This window comes from Macrobrachium rosenbergii, chromosome 21 (assembly GCF_040412425.1).
Source record: "Macrobrachium rosenbergii isolate ZJJX-2024 chromosome 21, ASM4041242v1, whole genome shotgun sequence".
Classification (NCBI taxonomy): domain Eukaryota; kingdom Metazoa; phylum Arthropoda; class Malacostraca; order Decapoda; family Palaemonidae; genus Macrobrachium; species Macrobrachium rosenbergii.
Genome location: NC_089761.1, coordinates 59,613,767 through 59,626,671, shown reverse-complemented (window position 1 = coordinate 59,626,671; position 12,905 = coordinate 59,613,767). Strand labels below are relative to the sequence as shown.

Genomic DNA, 12,905 nt, shown 5'->3' with positions numbered 1-12,905 from the left:
ATAACATACAATCGTTTACCTAACAAAAAATGAAAATGTAACCCGAAATTTCATAAATAACTTTACTATGTTCCGAAAATGCCCTTTAACACTCCATCAAGATGGCGAATTATGCTTGGAATCCTTAAAACTTAGAAGAAACACGATCAAAACTCAAATAGATTTGCTAGTAAGGAAATATGAAGAACCAGTCAATGCATCAAATATTCCGCAATCAAATAAAGTTACAAAGAAACCACAAAGTAACACAAACTCCCTTGAAATGTTATGGGATATAGCTAAATCAGCAATTAACTTACAAAATTTAACTCCTTCCACCAAACAATGACCAATAAAATAATTCAATGGAACATGAATGGACTTTCTACTTGGCTTTGGCTAGGTGAAATCCAGAGAATACTAAAGGAACACAAGCCTATTTGCATATGTCTGCAGCATACTGGCACAACTCCAAATAGCTTTAGAAACTATAAAAAGGATTTTGACAAAGGAAAAATCTATTTCTGGAGAGGGGTCCCGTGTCACCCGGTGAAATAGTCCATTCAGCACTTATTTCTAGGTAATTCCGTTGCTAGATACCAGAGAAAGCTAAATGAAATGCTGGAGTTACTACCCCAGAGCGAGCTCCACTAGATGGAGTCGTGTATGGAAAAGGGTGAACTACAAAAACACGGAACCTTATCCTATAGAGATTCCCAATGTCAAAAGTCCTAACGAGAGAGTGCCGATACAAGCCCATGCACTACTCGCGGACTGTATACAAGGCAACACTAGCCGCGTTCCATGTTAGCACCACCTCACTAGAATGAAGTTTATCAAGGGAGGGAGAGAATGAAAAACAGGGTGGGTCACGGGTGACACGGGCCCCTCTCCAGAAATAGATTTTTCCTTTGTCAAAATCCTTTTTCTGGATCGGGTCCCATGTCACCCGGTGAAATAGTAACAGAGAAATAAACATCATTCTTATGCTATTAAAGACTTAAATAGAAACGTTGAAAACTAGAAGAATTCTACCCTGAACATTAGTAAGGTCCTCTAAGTTCATGTAATGAAAATAATGTAAGTGGTCACCGTCTAAGATCATGAGCTTAGAATAGCACCTGAATAGGCTTGTATTAAGAAAATACTTCCTGCCTAATAGCAGACCCAATGACAGTGCCCCCCCTCATCAATAGTGGATGGCAAGATAGGAACAGCTATATATGTTTATAGCGATTCAACTTATGAACCTGTAAATATTATATCACTGTCATATCAAATAACTGCAATCAAATTGCATATGCCAGACAATCAAATTATCTCTTCTAAATCTATATAATCAGCCAAATTTTAACTCAAACTTTAATGATTTATCACAAATACTAAATATTGTAAATGGCCCCTACTGATGGTAGGTGACTTTAATGCCCATAATCCATTAAGGGACAGCACACAGCTAGTAACTTGGCCAGCACAAACATTGAAAATTGCATAAATGATCAGAATTTACATTGCTTGAATGAAAGTGATTCACCAACGTACTTCTCAAAAACTCATTTAACTTTCTCTTCAATAGATATTTCATTATGCTCACTGGAATTAATCGAAAAATTGGAATGGAATGTTCTAGACGATTCACACACAAGTGATCACTTTCCAATTGTTTTGAATTATTTGAACAACAAAAAACAATAATTTCCCATAAAATATAACTTAATGAAAGCTGACTGGGATAAATATAATTTACAAACTAGAAATATGCCTCCCTTTCCACTAAATCAAAACCATGATGTCACAAATGATTTATTTTCCAATTTTGTAATCAATGCAGCAGATAAATGCATCCCCAAAACTTCTTCAACTCCTAATATATGCACCGTTCCATGGTGGTCTAACAATTTATCTCTCTTAAATCAAACCAAACACACTGGCACATAATTTGAATAGACTACAGCCTAGATTAAACACCCTTAATAAAGGCCCTTTTAACATAAACAAACTAAACAAGATAATAGTTATAAATAAAACTATTGATCACAATAAACCACTTTACAATAAATATAATGCAAAGTTTCAAAAAACAATAATATTTGAAAAAGCTCAATTGTGGAAAAATTATATTTCAGAGTTGTCACCAAATACTTCAATTAAGGAAATATAGCACAAAATTCATAAAATCAATGGTAAACGTACAAGACTACCTAGAAGCCCAATACAATATAATGGCAAACTAAATCATAACCTACAAGCTATTTCAAATACATTAGCCAAAGATATAGAAGATATTAGCCCTTATCCTAATTTAGATGAACACTTCAAAAGAATTAGAACACAAAAAATGAATCATACACTTAATTTTGAAACTGATGAGGACCTTGATTATAATCAAGAATTCAATATGAGTGAGCTTAATTTTGCCCTAAAATCATATCGATCATCAGCTCCGGGTCATGATATGATTTCTTTTGAAATGATCCAAAATTTACCTACACTAGCTAAAGAATCATTATTAAAATTATATAATAACATATGGCTAACGCATGTCTTCCCAACTACGTGGAGACATGCAATAATCATACCCATCAGTAAACCAGGAAAAGACCCTAACAACCCCACTAATTATAGGCCAATATCTCTAACAAGTGGCTTTTGCAAACTGTTGGACAAAATGGTTAGTTTGAGATTAACAAGTGTTATAACGAAAACTCAATTTTATCACCTACCCAATTGAGATCAATACAGTAGCTGGTAGATCTACACTAGACCCATTAACTCATTTAGAAGATATTAAAAAAGGATTTGAAAAGAAAAAGCTGACAGTGCCTATTTTCTTTGATATAGAAAAAGCATATGATACCACATGGAGGTACAATATTATGCACAAACTCCACAAATCCGATATTTGAGGTCACCTTCCAATATTTATCAACAATTTGTTAACAAATCGTACATTTCAAGTACACATAGAAAATACATATTCAAATTCCTACATACAAGAGGAGGGTATCCCACAAGGCAGTGTTTTGAGCTGCATCCTATTTGCCCTGGCAATAGATGATACTACTGTGAACCTGCCTGAGGGTGTACAAAATAGTTTGTACGTGGATGATTTTGTAATATATTATTCAAGTTATTCTCTGAGACATACTCAAAGAATACTTAATATAGCAACAAATAATATAACCACTTGGACTAACTCAGGAGGTTTCAAGTTGTCGATAAATAAAACAAATGGCATTGTCTTCTACAAAGACAAAAGATGGTTGAAACAACAAACCATTAAGTTATATCTTTATAATGAAGATATAAACATGTGCAATAGTGTTAAAAATATTTGGGTATAATTTCTGATCAACATTTAAATGGGAAAGATCATATCAAATATATCAAAGCCAAAGGATCTAAAGCCCTTACATTATTATAGAAAATCTCTCACACCAAATGGGGTGCAGGACGAGAAGGACGAGATACAATGTTATGTTGTACAATGCAACAGTACTATCAATTATAAATTATAGCTGTCCAATTTATTCAACTGCCTCAAAAGCAACTCTAAAATCTCTAGATGCTTTACATCATGAGGGAGCGTGTATATGTACAAGAGCCCTCTGCTCATCTCCAACTGTCTCTATTATAGCAAAAGCAGGCCAGCTGCCTCTAAATTATTACAGAGATCTAATTACTTTAAGAAGAGGCTTATCCCTTCAAGCAGGCACATCTGTATTAAATAAATTTCTCAATAATCAAAATACAAATAATAACCCAAATCAAAACTCATTTACTAAAAAAACTAATCATCTATTGAATTTACATAACATGATACCCAAATTTACCCAAGAAATAAATCAGATCACACCATGGACACTAAAAAGGGCAAAAATATGCACATATCTATCATATCTTTCAAAAAAATATATGTTCAACACAGAAATGTACCATCAACATGCCATGAAACACACAAGGCGGAAGGGTAATCCCTTCATAATCTATACAGATGGATCCAGAAATAAAGCTGGAGTGGGCTCATCAGCCTATTCAAGTGGTGAAACTATCCAAAATGGGTCTTCCTCTAATATCATCAGTATTTACAGCTGAATTAACAGCCATACAATTGGCTCTCCACATTATATAAAAAAAATGAATTCCTTCAGCACTCATATTGAGCGACTCAAGAAGTGCAATTGAACCAATAGGATCATTTAAAGCAAATAATCACCTTGTCCAAAATATCCAACAAGAAATTCATCAATTAATTACAAATGGCCTTCAAGTTCATATTTGTTGGATCCCAGCCCATGTAGGCATTGAGGGTAATGAGGAAGCAGATAAAGTTGCTAAATTGGCTTGTACAATCCCCCAACTACTATGAAAGCCCCCATATCAGACTGGCTAGCATCAGTTAAACCTTTAATTTATAGGGATTGGCAAAATGATTGGTCAAATGCACCCTCTCAAAACAAACTAGACAAATTAAGAACGAAGTTAAAAAGCAGCATTCTTCTACCAAAGAATTAATGGAGTAATTTTAACAAGACTCAGAATAGGACATTCCAGACTCACACATGGTCATCTGATGTCAACTCCACACACAAATCCAATAACTTGTGAAAGATGTAACATCCCAATACCAATCAAACATATCTTGATTGACTGTCCCAGAAGGCAACATGAAAGAAATATTTATTTACAAAACAAATCAATAAAGGATATTCTAGCTGAAGGTAATAACTTTTCAATTAATAATATAATTCTCTTCTTAAAATTAAATTAATAAATAAAATATAATTTCTTCCCCCTCCTTTTTTCCCTTGATTTTTTATGTTATTTTAATTTCTTCCCCTTTTTTATTATTTATTTATTTATTTAATTACTTAATTCTTTCACCCCCGCCTTTTTTATCCAGCCTGAGAAGAACCCTAAAAGGGTTCAGAGGTCTGGTTAAATAAATTTATAACTAACTAACAGTGCATGCTGTATGTAGACGAACAATGCTGATGTGTAGAGTATCTTGGATGAGGAAAGAATCAACATGCATTTTGAATATTCAGTTGTGTAATAAAATCAACTGATGTAAACATAATATCAAAATGGAGAACACATAGTACCAAGGGAAAATACAAAATAAAAATTAGGAAGCTGGAATTACAAAAGTTTGAGATGAAGATGAAGTACATGCATAGATTTCCTCTGTAGAGTGAGGCAGGATGAATGTTAGGTGAAGGTGTAGAGGACAGTGCATGAGAAAGAAAAACAAGGTTACCAAGGGAATAGGGAGAGAATAAATATTTTTTTAGAGGACCTTAATATAGTTCTGTGCCAAACCCAATGACTTTGTTGTGGGCAACAATGCAATATGTAATGTTATACGGGAATAACAAATTTATAAAATGTTGAAGTCTTGTTGCTTTCATATTCATGCTAGTTTCAAATGAACTGAGAATGCATGGGATGTACACCAGTTGGGTTACAGAACCACTCATCATGAAAATGGATGTAAGGTTATGATGAGCAAAGATCATACTAGCAGGCCTTCAAGGCACAGAAGTCATTCACCTTACCTTTCATTGCTTTAGGGTTACTATTTGAAGTCTTGCAATCTTGCCATGCCCTCCGATGAGGTGAGCAAGTATAGCAAATCACTTATAACAAACACTGTAACATTGCCATTACAGAAGCAGAAGCAGATACCTGGGTCTCTTTGCTAGGCTTTCAATTTTCTAAGGAAAAAGCAAAGCTTTCATGATTTATAAAGATATCAGATGGAAAAAAGAATTATAATGAAACAGAAATGAGAGTGTCTGATCATTAAAATCCAAAATGTATAATACTTTAGTGCAATTTTTATATACACAAAGTGGAAAGAACAGACAGTACGGGAGTCTGCCCCTCCTATTAAGTAATGAAAATTAGCATATAGCCTACAAAATACATTACCCTAGGACCAACTCACGCTGCATTCAGTGAACTGCAATTTCTTAAAAATTAATAAACAGCCTATTCTAGCCAGTAATTTGTATTTATCATTCAATTCAAAATGATATTTTTATGATAAAATAAAGTTTTGTACATACTTACCCGGCAGATATATACTTAGCTATAGTCTCCGACGTTCCCGACAGAATTTCAAATCTCGCGGCACACGCGGCAGGTAGGTCAGGTGATCTACCTTTCCCGCCGCTGGGTGGCGGGAATGGGAACCATTCCCATTTTCTAATCAGATTTTCTCTTCCACCTGTCTCCTGAGGGGAGGCTGGGAGGGCCATTCATCGTATATATCTGCCGGGTAAGTATGTACAAAACTATTTTATCATAAAAATATCATTTTTGTACATGCAACTTACCCGTCAGATATATACTTAGCTGATTGGCACCCTTGGAGGAGGGTAAGAGACAGCTAATATCTAAAAAACAGGAAACAACATATGTTGTAGGATATAAAAAACCATGGTTCTTACCTGATTGGGCAGAAGACTTCATGGATACTGTCTATGAGTCTGCTTGCCTCAAGAGCTTCAGCGAGGTTGCGACCTATGACTGACAGCCCTTCTGGATCGTGTCAATAGGGCTGACCGACTTACATGACAGAGCCTTATTATGGATCGTGTCAATGGGGGCTGACCCACTTACATGACAGAGCCTTTACCTGAATCATATCAATGGGGGCTATCCCTCTTACATGACAGAGCTTTAGGTATCAATAAACAACAAGGAGTACAACAACCAATCCCGACCACCTGACCAAGTCTAACCTTGTTAGTGTTACGAATTGAAAGGGGGCTTTACTTCCAACACCCTCTTCCAATCAACCTTAAAACACACATCACAAAGCATTAAAATCAACTAAAATAACTAAATTATAAAGGATTAGTTTCAGCTCCCTGTCCCAGCACCGAATCCGAAGATACGTACGCTCCTAGAGAGAAGCACTTATCATAAGTAACTCTAACATCCCTCAAATAATGAGATGCAAAAGTCGAATTACATCTCCAGTAAGTCGCCTCTATAAGAGCCTGGAGAGACAACGTCTTGTGAAAAGCCAATGATGTCGCAATGGCTCTCACCTCATGCGCTTTCACTCTAAGGAGCTTTAGGTGCTCATCCTCACAAGACAGATGCGCTTCTCTGATGACATCCTTAATGAAAAAAGCTTGAGCGTTCTTCGAGATGGATCTACTAGGATCCCTGACTGAGCACCAGAGACTCTCGACTGTACCTCCCAGCTGTTTCTTCTTATCTAGGTAGAATTTGAGGCTCCTAACCGGACACAGAGTCCTCTCCAACTCTTGCCCTGTCACTGACGAAAGACCTTTCACCTCAAAGCTTCTTGGCCATGGTTTGGAAGGGTTTTCATTCTTCGCCAAGAAGAAGGGTTTGAAGGAACAAATAGCTGAGTCTTTCTTAAACCCAACCCTACCTTCCAAAGCCTGCAACTCGCTTACTCTCTTAGCAGAAGCCAGAGCAAAGAGAAACAGTGACTTCCTGGTCAGATCCCTGAAGGAAGCTTTTTGGGGAGGTTCAAATTTCTTGGACATTAAAAACTTTAGAACAACGTCTAAATTCCAACTGGGAGGCTTTGAGGTCTTGGTCTTAGACGTTTCGAAAGACCTAATTAGGTCGTGAAGGTCTCTGTCTTCCGAAATATTCAGACCTCTGTGTCTGAATACTGAAGCCAGCATACTTCTGTATCCTTTGATCGTAGGAACAGCGAGGTTGCACTGCTCCCTCAAGTAAAGCAGGAAATCAGCGATGTCTGTCACAGAGGTATTGGAAGAGGATATCTTCTGAGCCTTGCTCCATCTTCTAAAAACCTCCCACTTCGATTGGTAGACGCGCAGGGTAGAGGTTCTTCTGGCTCTGGCAATAGCCTTTGCAGCCTTGTGTGAAAATCCCTTCGCTCTGACCAGTCCTTCGATAGTCTGAAGGCAGTCAGATTGACAGCGGGGAGATTCTTGTGGAATCTATCGAAGTGGGGCTGTCTGAGAAGATCGCTCCTGTGTGGAAGCGATCTGGGAAAATCCATCATCCATTCCAGTACCTCTGTGAACCAATCTTGAGCTGGCCAAAACAGGGCGATCAGGGTCAGTTTTGTGCCTTCTGAAGAAGCGAACTTTCTTAATACTTCCCCCAAGATTTTGAATGGGGGAAAAGCATATCCGTCTATTCCGGACCACTCCAAGAGAAGACCGTCTATAGCAACTGCCCTCGGGTCTGAGATCGGAGAGCAGTAGTTCTCCAGTCTTGCGTTCCAATGAGTCGCAGAGAGGTCTATATTCGGCCTTCCCCAAAGGCTCCACAGCTTCTTGCAAACCTCAGAATGGAGAGTCCACTCCGTGGGTAGGACTTGATCTTTTCTGCTTAACAGATCCGCCCTCACATTCCTTTCCCCTTGCATGAACCTAGTGAGGAGTCTGATCTTCCTCTCCTCCGGCCACAAAAACAACGTCCTTGCTGTTTCGTAAAGGGAGAAGGAATGTGTTCCTCCCTGTTTCCTGATGTAAGCCAGGGCTGTAGTGTTGTCCGAGTTTACCTGTATTACTGATCCTGTGACCAGAGGCCCGAAATGGATGAGGGCTAGATGCACCGCGGAAAGTTCCTTCTTGTTGATGTGCCAGGTCACCTGTTCCCCCTTCCAGGTGCCTGACACTTCTCTCGAGCCCAGTGTTGCTCCCCATCCCGACTCTGAGGCGTCTGAAAACAACACTAGGTGAGGGCTCGGCAACTGAAGAGGCAATCCTCGGTTTAATTTCTGAGGGTCCAACCACCAACGGAGATCCTCCTTTACCCTGTCCGAAATCTGGAATGACGCTGACAAATCCTGAGACTTCTGATTCCAATTCTCCTTCAGGTAGAATTGAAGGGGTCTTAGGTGAAGTCTTCCTAAGGAAACGAACTGTTCCAGAGAGGAAAGGGTCCCCAGCAGACTCATCCATTCCCTCGCGGAACAATGTTCTTTCTCTAGGAAGGCAGTCACCTTCTCTAAGCAGCGATCTCTTCTTTCTCGGGATGGAAACGCTTGAAAATCCAGAGAATCCATCCGAATCCCCAGGTAGACAATGCTCTGCTGCGGAATCACCTGGGACTTCTCGAGGTTTACTAACAGTCCTAGGGACTGGGTCAAATTTAGTGTGATAGACAAATACTCCAGACAAAGTTCCTTCGATTGTGCTCGAATCAGCCAGTCGTCTAGATATAGAGAGATCCTTACTCCCTCTAGATGTAGCCAGTGTGCTACATTCCTCAAAATGCCCGTGAACACTTGGGGGGCCGTCGAAAGTCCGAAGCACAGGGCCCTGAACCGGAACACTCTTCCCTGAACCACGAACCTTAGGTATTTCCTTGAAGAGGGATGAATGGGTACGTGGAAATATGCGTCTTGAAGGTCCAGGGACACCATCCAATCCCCTAGACGAAGAGCAGACAGAACCGAAGAGGTCGTCTCCATTGTGAACTTCGTCCTGATAACGAAGAAGTTCAGGGCGCTTACATCCAGTACCGGCCTCCTGCCCCCCGAAGATTTCGGCACCAGAAACAGCCGATTGTAAAAACCTGGGAAATGGAGCTCTTGAACTGGTTCTATGGCTTCCTTCTTCCTTCTCCAGCATCTGTTCTACTGCTTGAAGAAGGGCCTGGCTCCGGACAGGATCCTTGTACTTGGCTGATAACTCCCTTGGAGTTGTTGTCAAGGGAGGTCTCTCCCTGAAGGGGATGAGATATCCTTTCTTTAAAATAGAGAGGGACCAGTCGTCCGCCCCTCTCTGTGCCCAGACTTCGGCAAATCTCAGCAGTCTGGCACCTACTGTTGTCTGGAGGACATGAATATCACTTTGACTTCTTTGCTGGACGAGCTGAAGACCTTCCTCTTCTCTCTGGTCTTCGACTCCGGAAAGAGGCTCTTGAAGAAGGGCCCCCTCGAAAGGGCTCCTGAAAGGGTACCTTCTCTTCTTAGGAAAAGGAACAGCAGGTCTCATCCTCTTGGAAGACTGAGCCAGAAGATCCTGGGTAGCCTTCTCCGATAAGGAGCGAGAAATCTCCTTAACAGTCTCCTGGGGAAAAAGATGGGACGACAGCAGAGCAAACAACAGAGAGGACCTCTGGAGAGGAGAGACAGCTTTAGTGAGGAAGGAGCTGAAAACTGATCTTTTCTTAAGAATTCCAGCTCCAAACAAGGCAGCAACTTCGGAAGATCCGTCCCTCACTGCTTGTCTAAACAAGACAAAACGCTGACAAATTCATCCATGCTAAGGAATTCTGGGTCCTGCATCCTCCTGGCCAACGCCCCAAGAGACCAATCCATAAAATTAAAGACCTCCATAACTCGAAAAAGGTCCTTGAGGAGATGGTCCAGCTCACACATTCCCCAAGTCGCCTTCGCCGCAAGGAGAGAAAGCCTTCTGGAAGAGTCCACCAGAGACAAAAAGTCAGCATCCGCCAATGAGGGGAGACCCAACCCCATCGGTTCCTTGGTCTCGTACCAAATATCAGACTTCCCCGAGAGTCTAGAAGGAGGAAAAGAGAAAACAGTCTTGCCTGCTTCCTTCTTCGACTGCATCCACTCCCCAAAGCCCTTAAAAGCCTTCTTCATAGAAATTGTGGGGTGCATCTTCACAAATGAGGAGGGTTTCGACGACTTGGTACTTGCCCACAAGGACCCAAGAGAAGGAGGGGCAGCATGACTAAGAGAGTCTCCAAACTCCTGAACCAATAAAGCAGCCAGTCTCTTGTAGTCCGAAATACCAGCGTCTTTGGGGGATTCATCCTCTGAAACGTCCTCCAAAGGAGCAGCCGGAGAAGAAGGCTTGAAGGAAGAGGAGCGCCTATCAGGAGAAGAAAGCTTGAAAGGAGAAGCGTTCCTGTCCATCAAAGAGCGCCTGCCAGGAGTAGGGCGCCTGCTGCCAGACTGGCACCTGACAGGAGAGGGGCTCTTGTCCACCGAAGAGCGCCTGCTAGGAGAGCGGCGCCTATTACCAGAAGAGCGCCTGGCAGGAGAAAGGTGCTTGCTGGGAGGGGGGAGCTTATCATGCGAGAGGCGCTTGCCAGAAGAGCGCCTGTCAAGAGGAGAAGAGCGTCTGTGACGAGAAGAGCGTCTGGACGGAGAGGCGCTCCCTTCCGAAGAAGAGCGCCTGGTAGAAACGCGCCTGCTGGGAGAAGAGCGCCTACTAGGAGAAAAGCGCCTACTCGGAGAAAAGAGTTTGCTGCTGGAAGGGCGCTCGCTGGAAGAAGGACGCTTACTGGAGCTCTTGATAGGAAGAAAATCGTCCTTCCTACGAGAAGAATCCTTGGAAAGAGAACCCACAAGAGCAGACAACTGAGCTTGGAGACCGACCAAAATCTGCTTGGTCGACTCCTGTACTCCTCCTGGAGAGGACGAGGGGGATCTTCGGGCTCTCTTCTTGATAACCGGAGATTCCTCTGGGAAGCGCTCCGGGCTTGAATCTAAGGCGTCTCCTCTAGGAGCCTTCCAGGACCTCTTCAGAGGGCGCGACTCCTCAGCCGAACTCCATCTGCGCCTTGGAGAAGACGAGTCAGAAGCAGAAAAACACTTCCTTAGGATGCCTTTCCTGTGGCGATCCAAGGCAGCCTGGGACGCATCAACAGGGTCTGCCGAAGGGACGCCTGACCGTTGGGGATGCTCTACATCCTCCTTGCGGCTTTCGACATTCCTCCTCCACTGGTCCTGGGAGTTTGGAAGCGGTCTAGGCCTAGGAGCAATGCGGAGCCGATCAGACGCCCCCTCCACTGCACTGGGGACACTGCACAAATCACTATCACTCTTACCTTTCTCTTCTTTCATCGCATGCAGTTGCGATTGCATCCTACGGATCTCCGCCTTCATTGCAGCCATTTCTGATGACGAATCCGCAGGTTCGGTGAAGGGAGAAGGGGCTGAAACCAGAGTTTTAGGAGAATCTACAATGTTATTAGTGTCTACTTCAAGCTCATTAGAGCGAGACCTACTAGAGCTTCTAGAGGAAGCCTTCTTAGCTCTATCCTTCTCAAGTTTCATCACATAAGAATTCAAAGCCTTCCATTCCTTCTCAGACAGATTCTCGCATTCCTTACACCTATTGTCAAAAGAGCAATCATTCCCCCGACACCTCATGCATACAGTGTGAGGGTCTACCGAAGCTTTCGGCAACCTCACCTTACACTCTTGCCTAACACACACTCGAAACACCGGTGCGACATTAACATCAGACATCTTGACAGAAAAATCCTAAACAAATCCAAAAAACAGTCCACAATAGCGTATGCCAAGCCAAAGATCCAATACATCACCAAAATCCGTTCAAAAAGATCCTCAGCAAGCGAGAAAGAAATCCAAAGCAGGAGGAACCAACAACAGATGTTGCCGGAACCAGCGACAGAGAAAATCTGATTAGAAAACGGGAATGGTTCCCATTCCCGCCACCCAGCGGCGGGAAAGGTAGATCACCTGACCTACCTGCCGCGTGTGCCGCGAGATTTGAAATTCTGTCGGGAACGTCGGAGACTATAGCTAAGTATATATCTGACGGGTAAGTTGCATGTACAAAAATATAAATTTACATATTAAATTTCATAAAAATATCTGCTAACTGAATTACTTCTGAAATATGCAAAATACACTATTGTACAGTTTAGCCTTAACAAAATCATACCTGATCACAATATTTCTACCTCCTTGTGCTTACTGGATATGTACATTGCACAGAACTCATGCAGTATATGGAAAGCTTTAAACATTATTGTGTCTCTCTGCATAAAAATTCCTACTTATTGTGCCTCCCCTGCTCTCTCTTTGTATAGTATTGCACCCAACACAGTAATGTAATGTTATAAACATATTTTTCAAACTGTGTCTGGGTGTGTGCTCTTAAGAAGCATCATGTTATGAAACACGATGCACATATGGTGTGGCCAGACGCAAAAATACATTAAGTTTTATA

General features: G+C 41.5%; 1 protein-coding gene across 1 annotated transcript; it reads right to left on the bottom strand.

Annotated features, from left to right (window-relative positions):
• Positions 1–10,171: 10,171 nt before the first annotated feature.
• On the bottom strand, positions 10,172–11,983 carry LOC136849513 (serine/arginine repetitive matrix protein 1-like). The gene is made up of 2 exons (XM_067122857.1): positions 11,755–11,983; positions 10,172–11,577 (listed from the first exon to the last, which is right to left on the bottom strand). Exons 1-2 carry the CDS (start codon positions 11,981–11,983, stop codon positions 10,172–10,174), a joined length of 1,635 nt encoding a protein of 544 aa, XP_066978958.1.
• Positions 11,984–12,905: the final 922 nt, after the last annotated feature.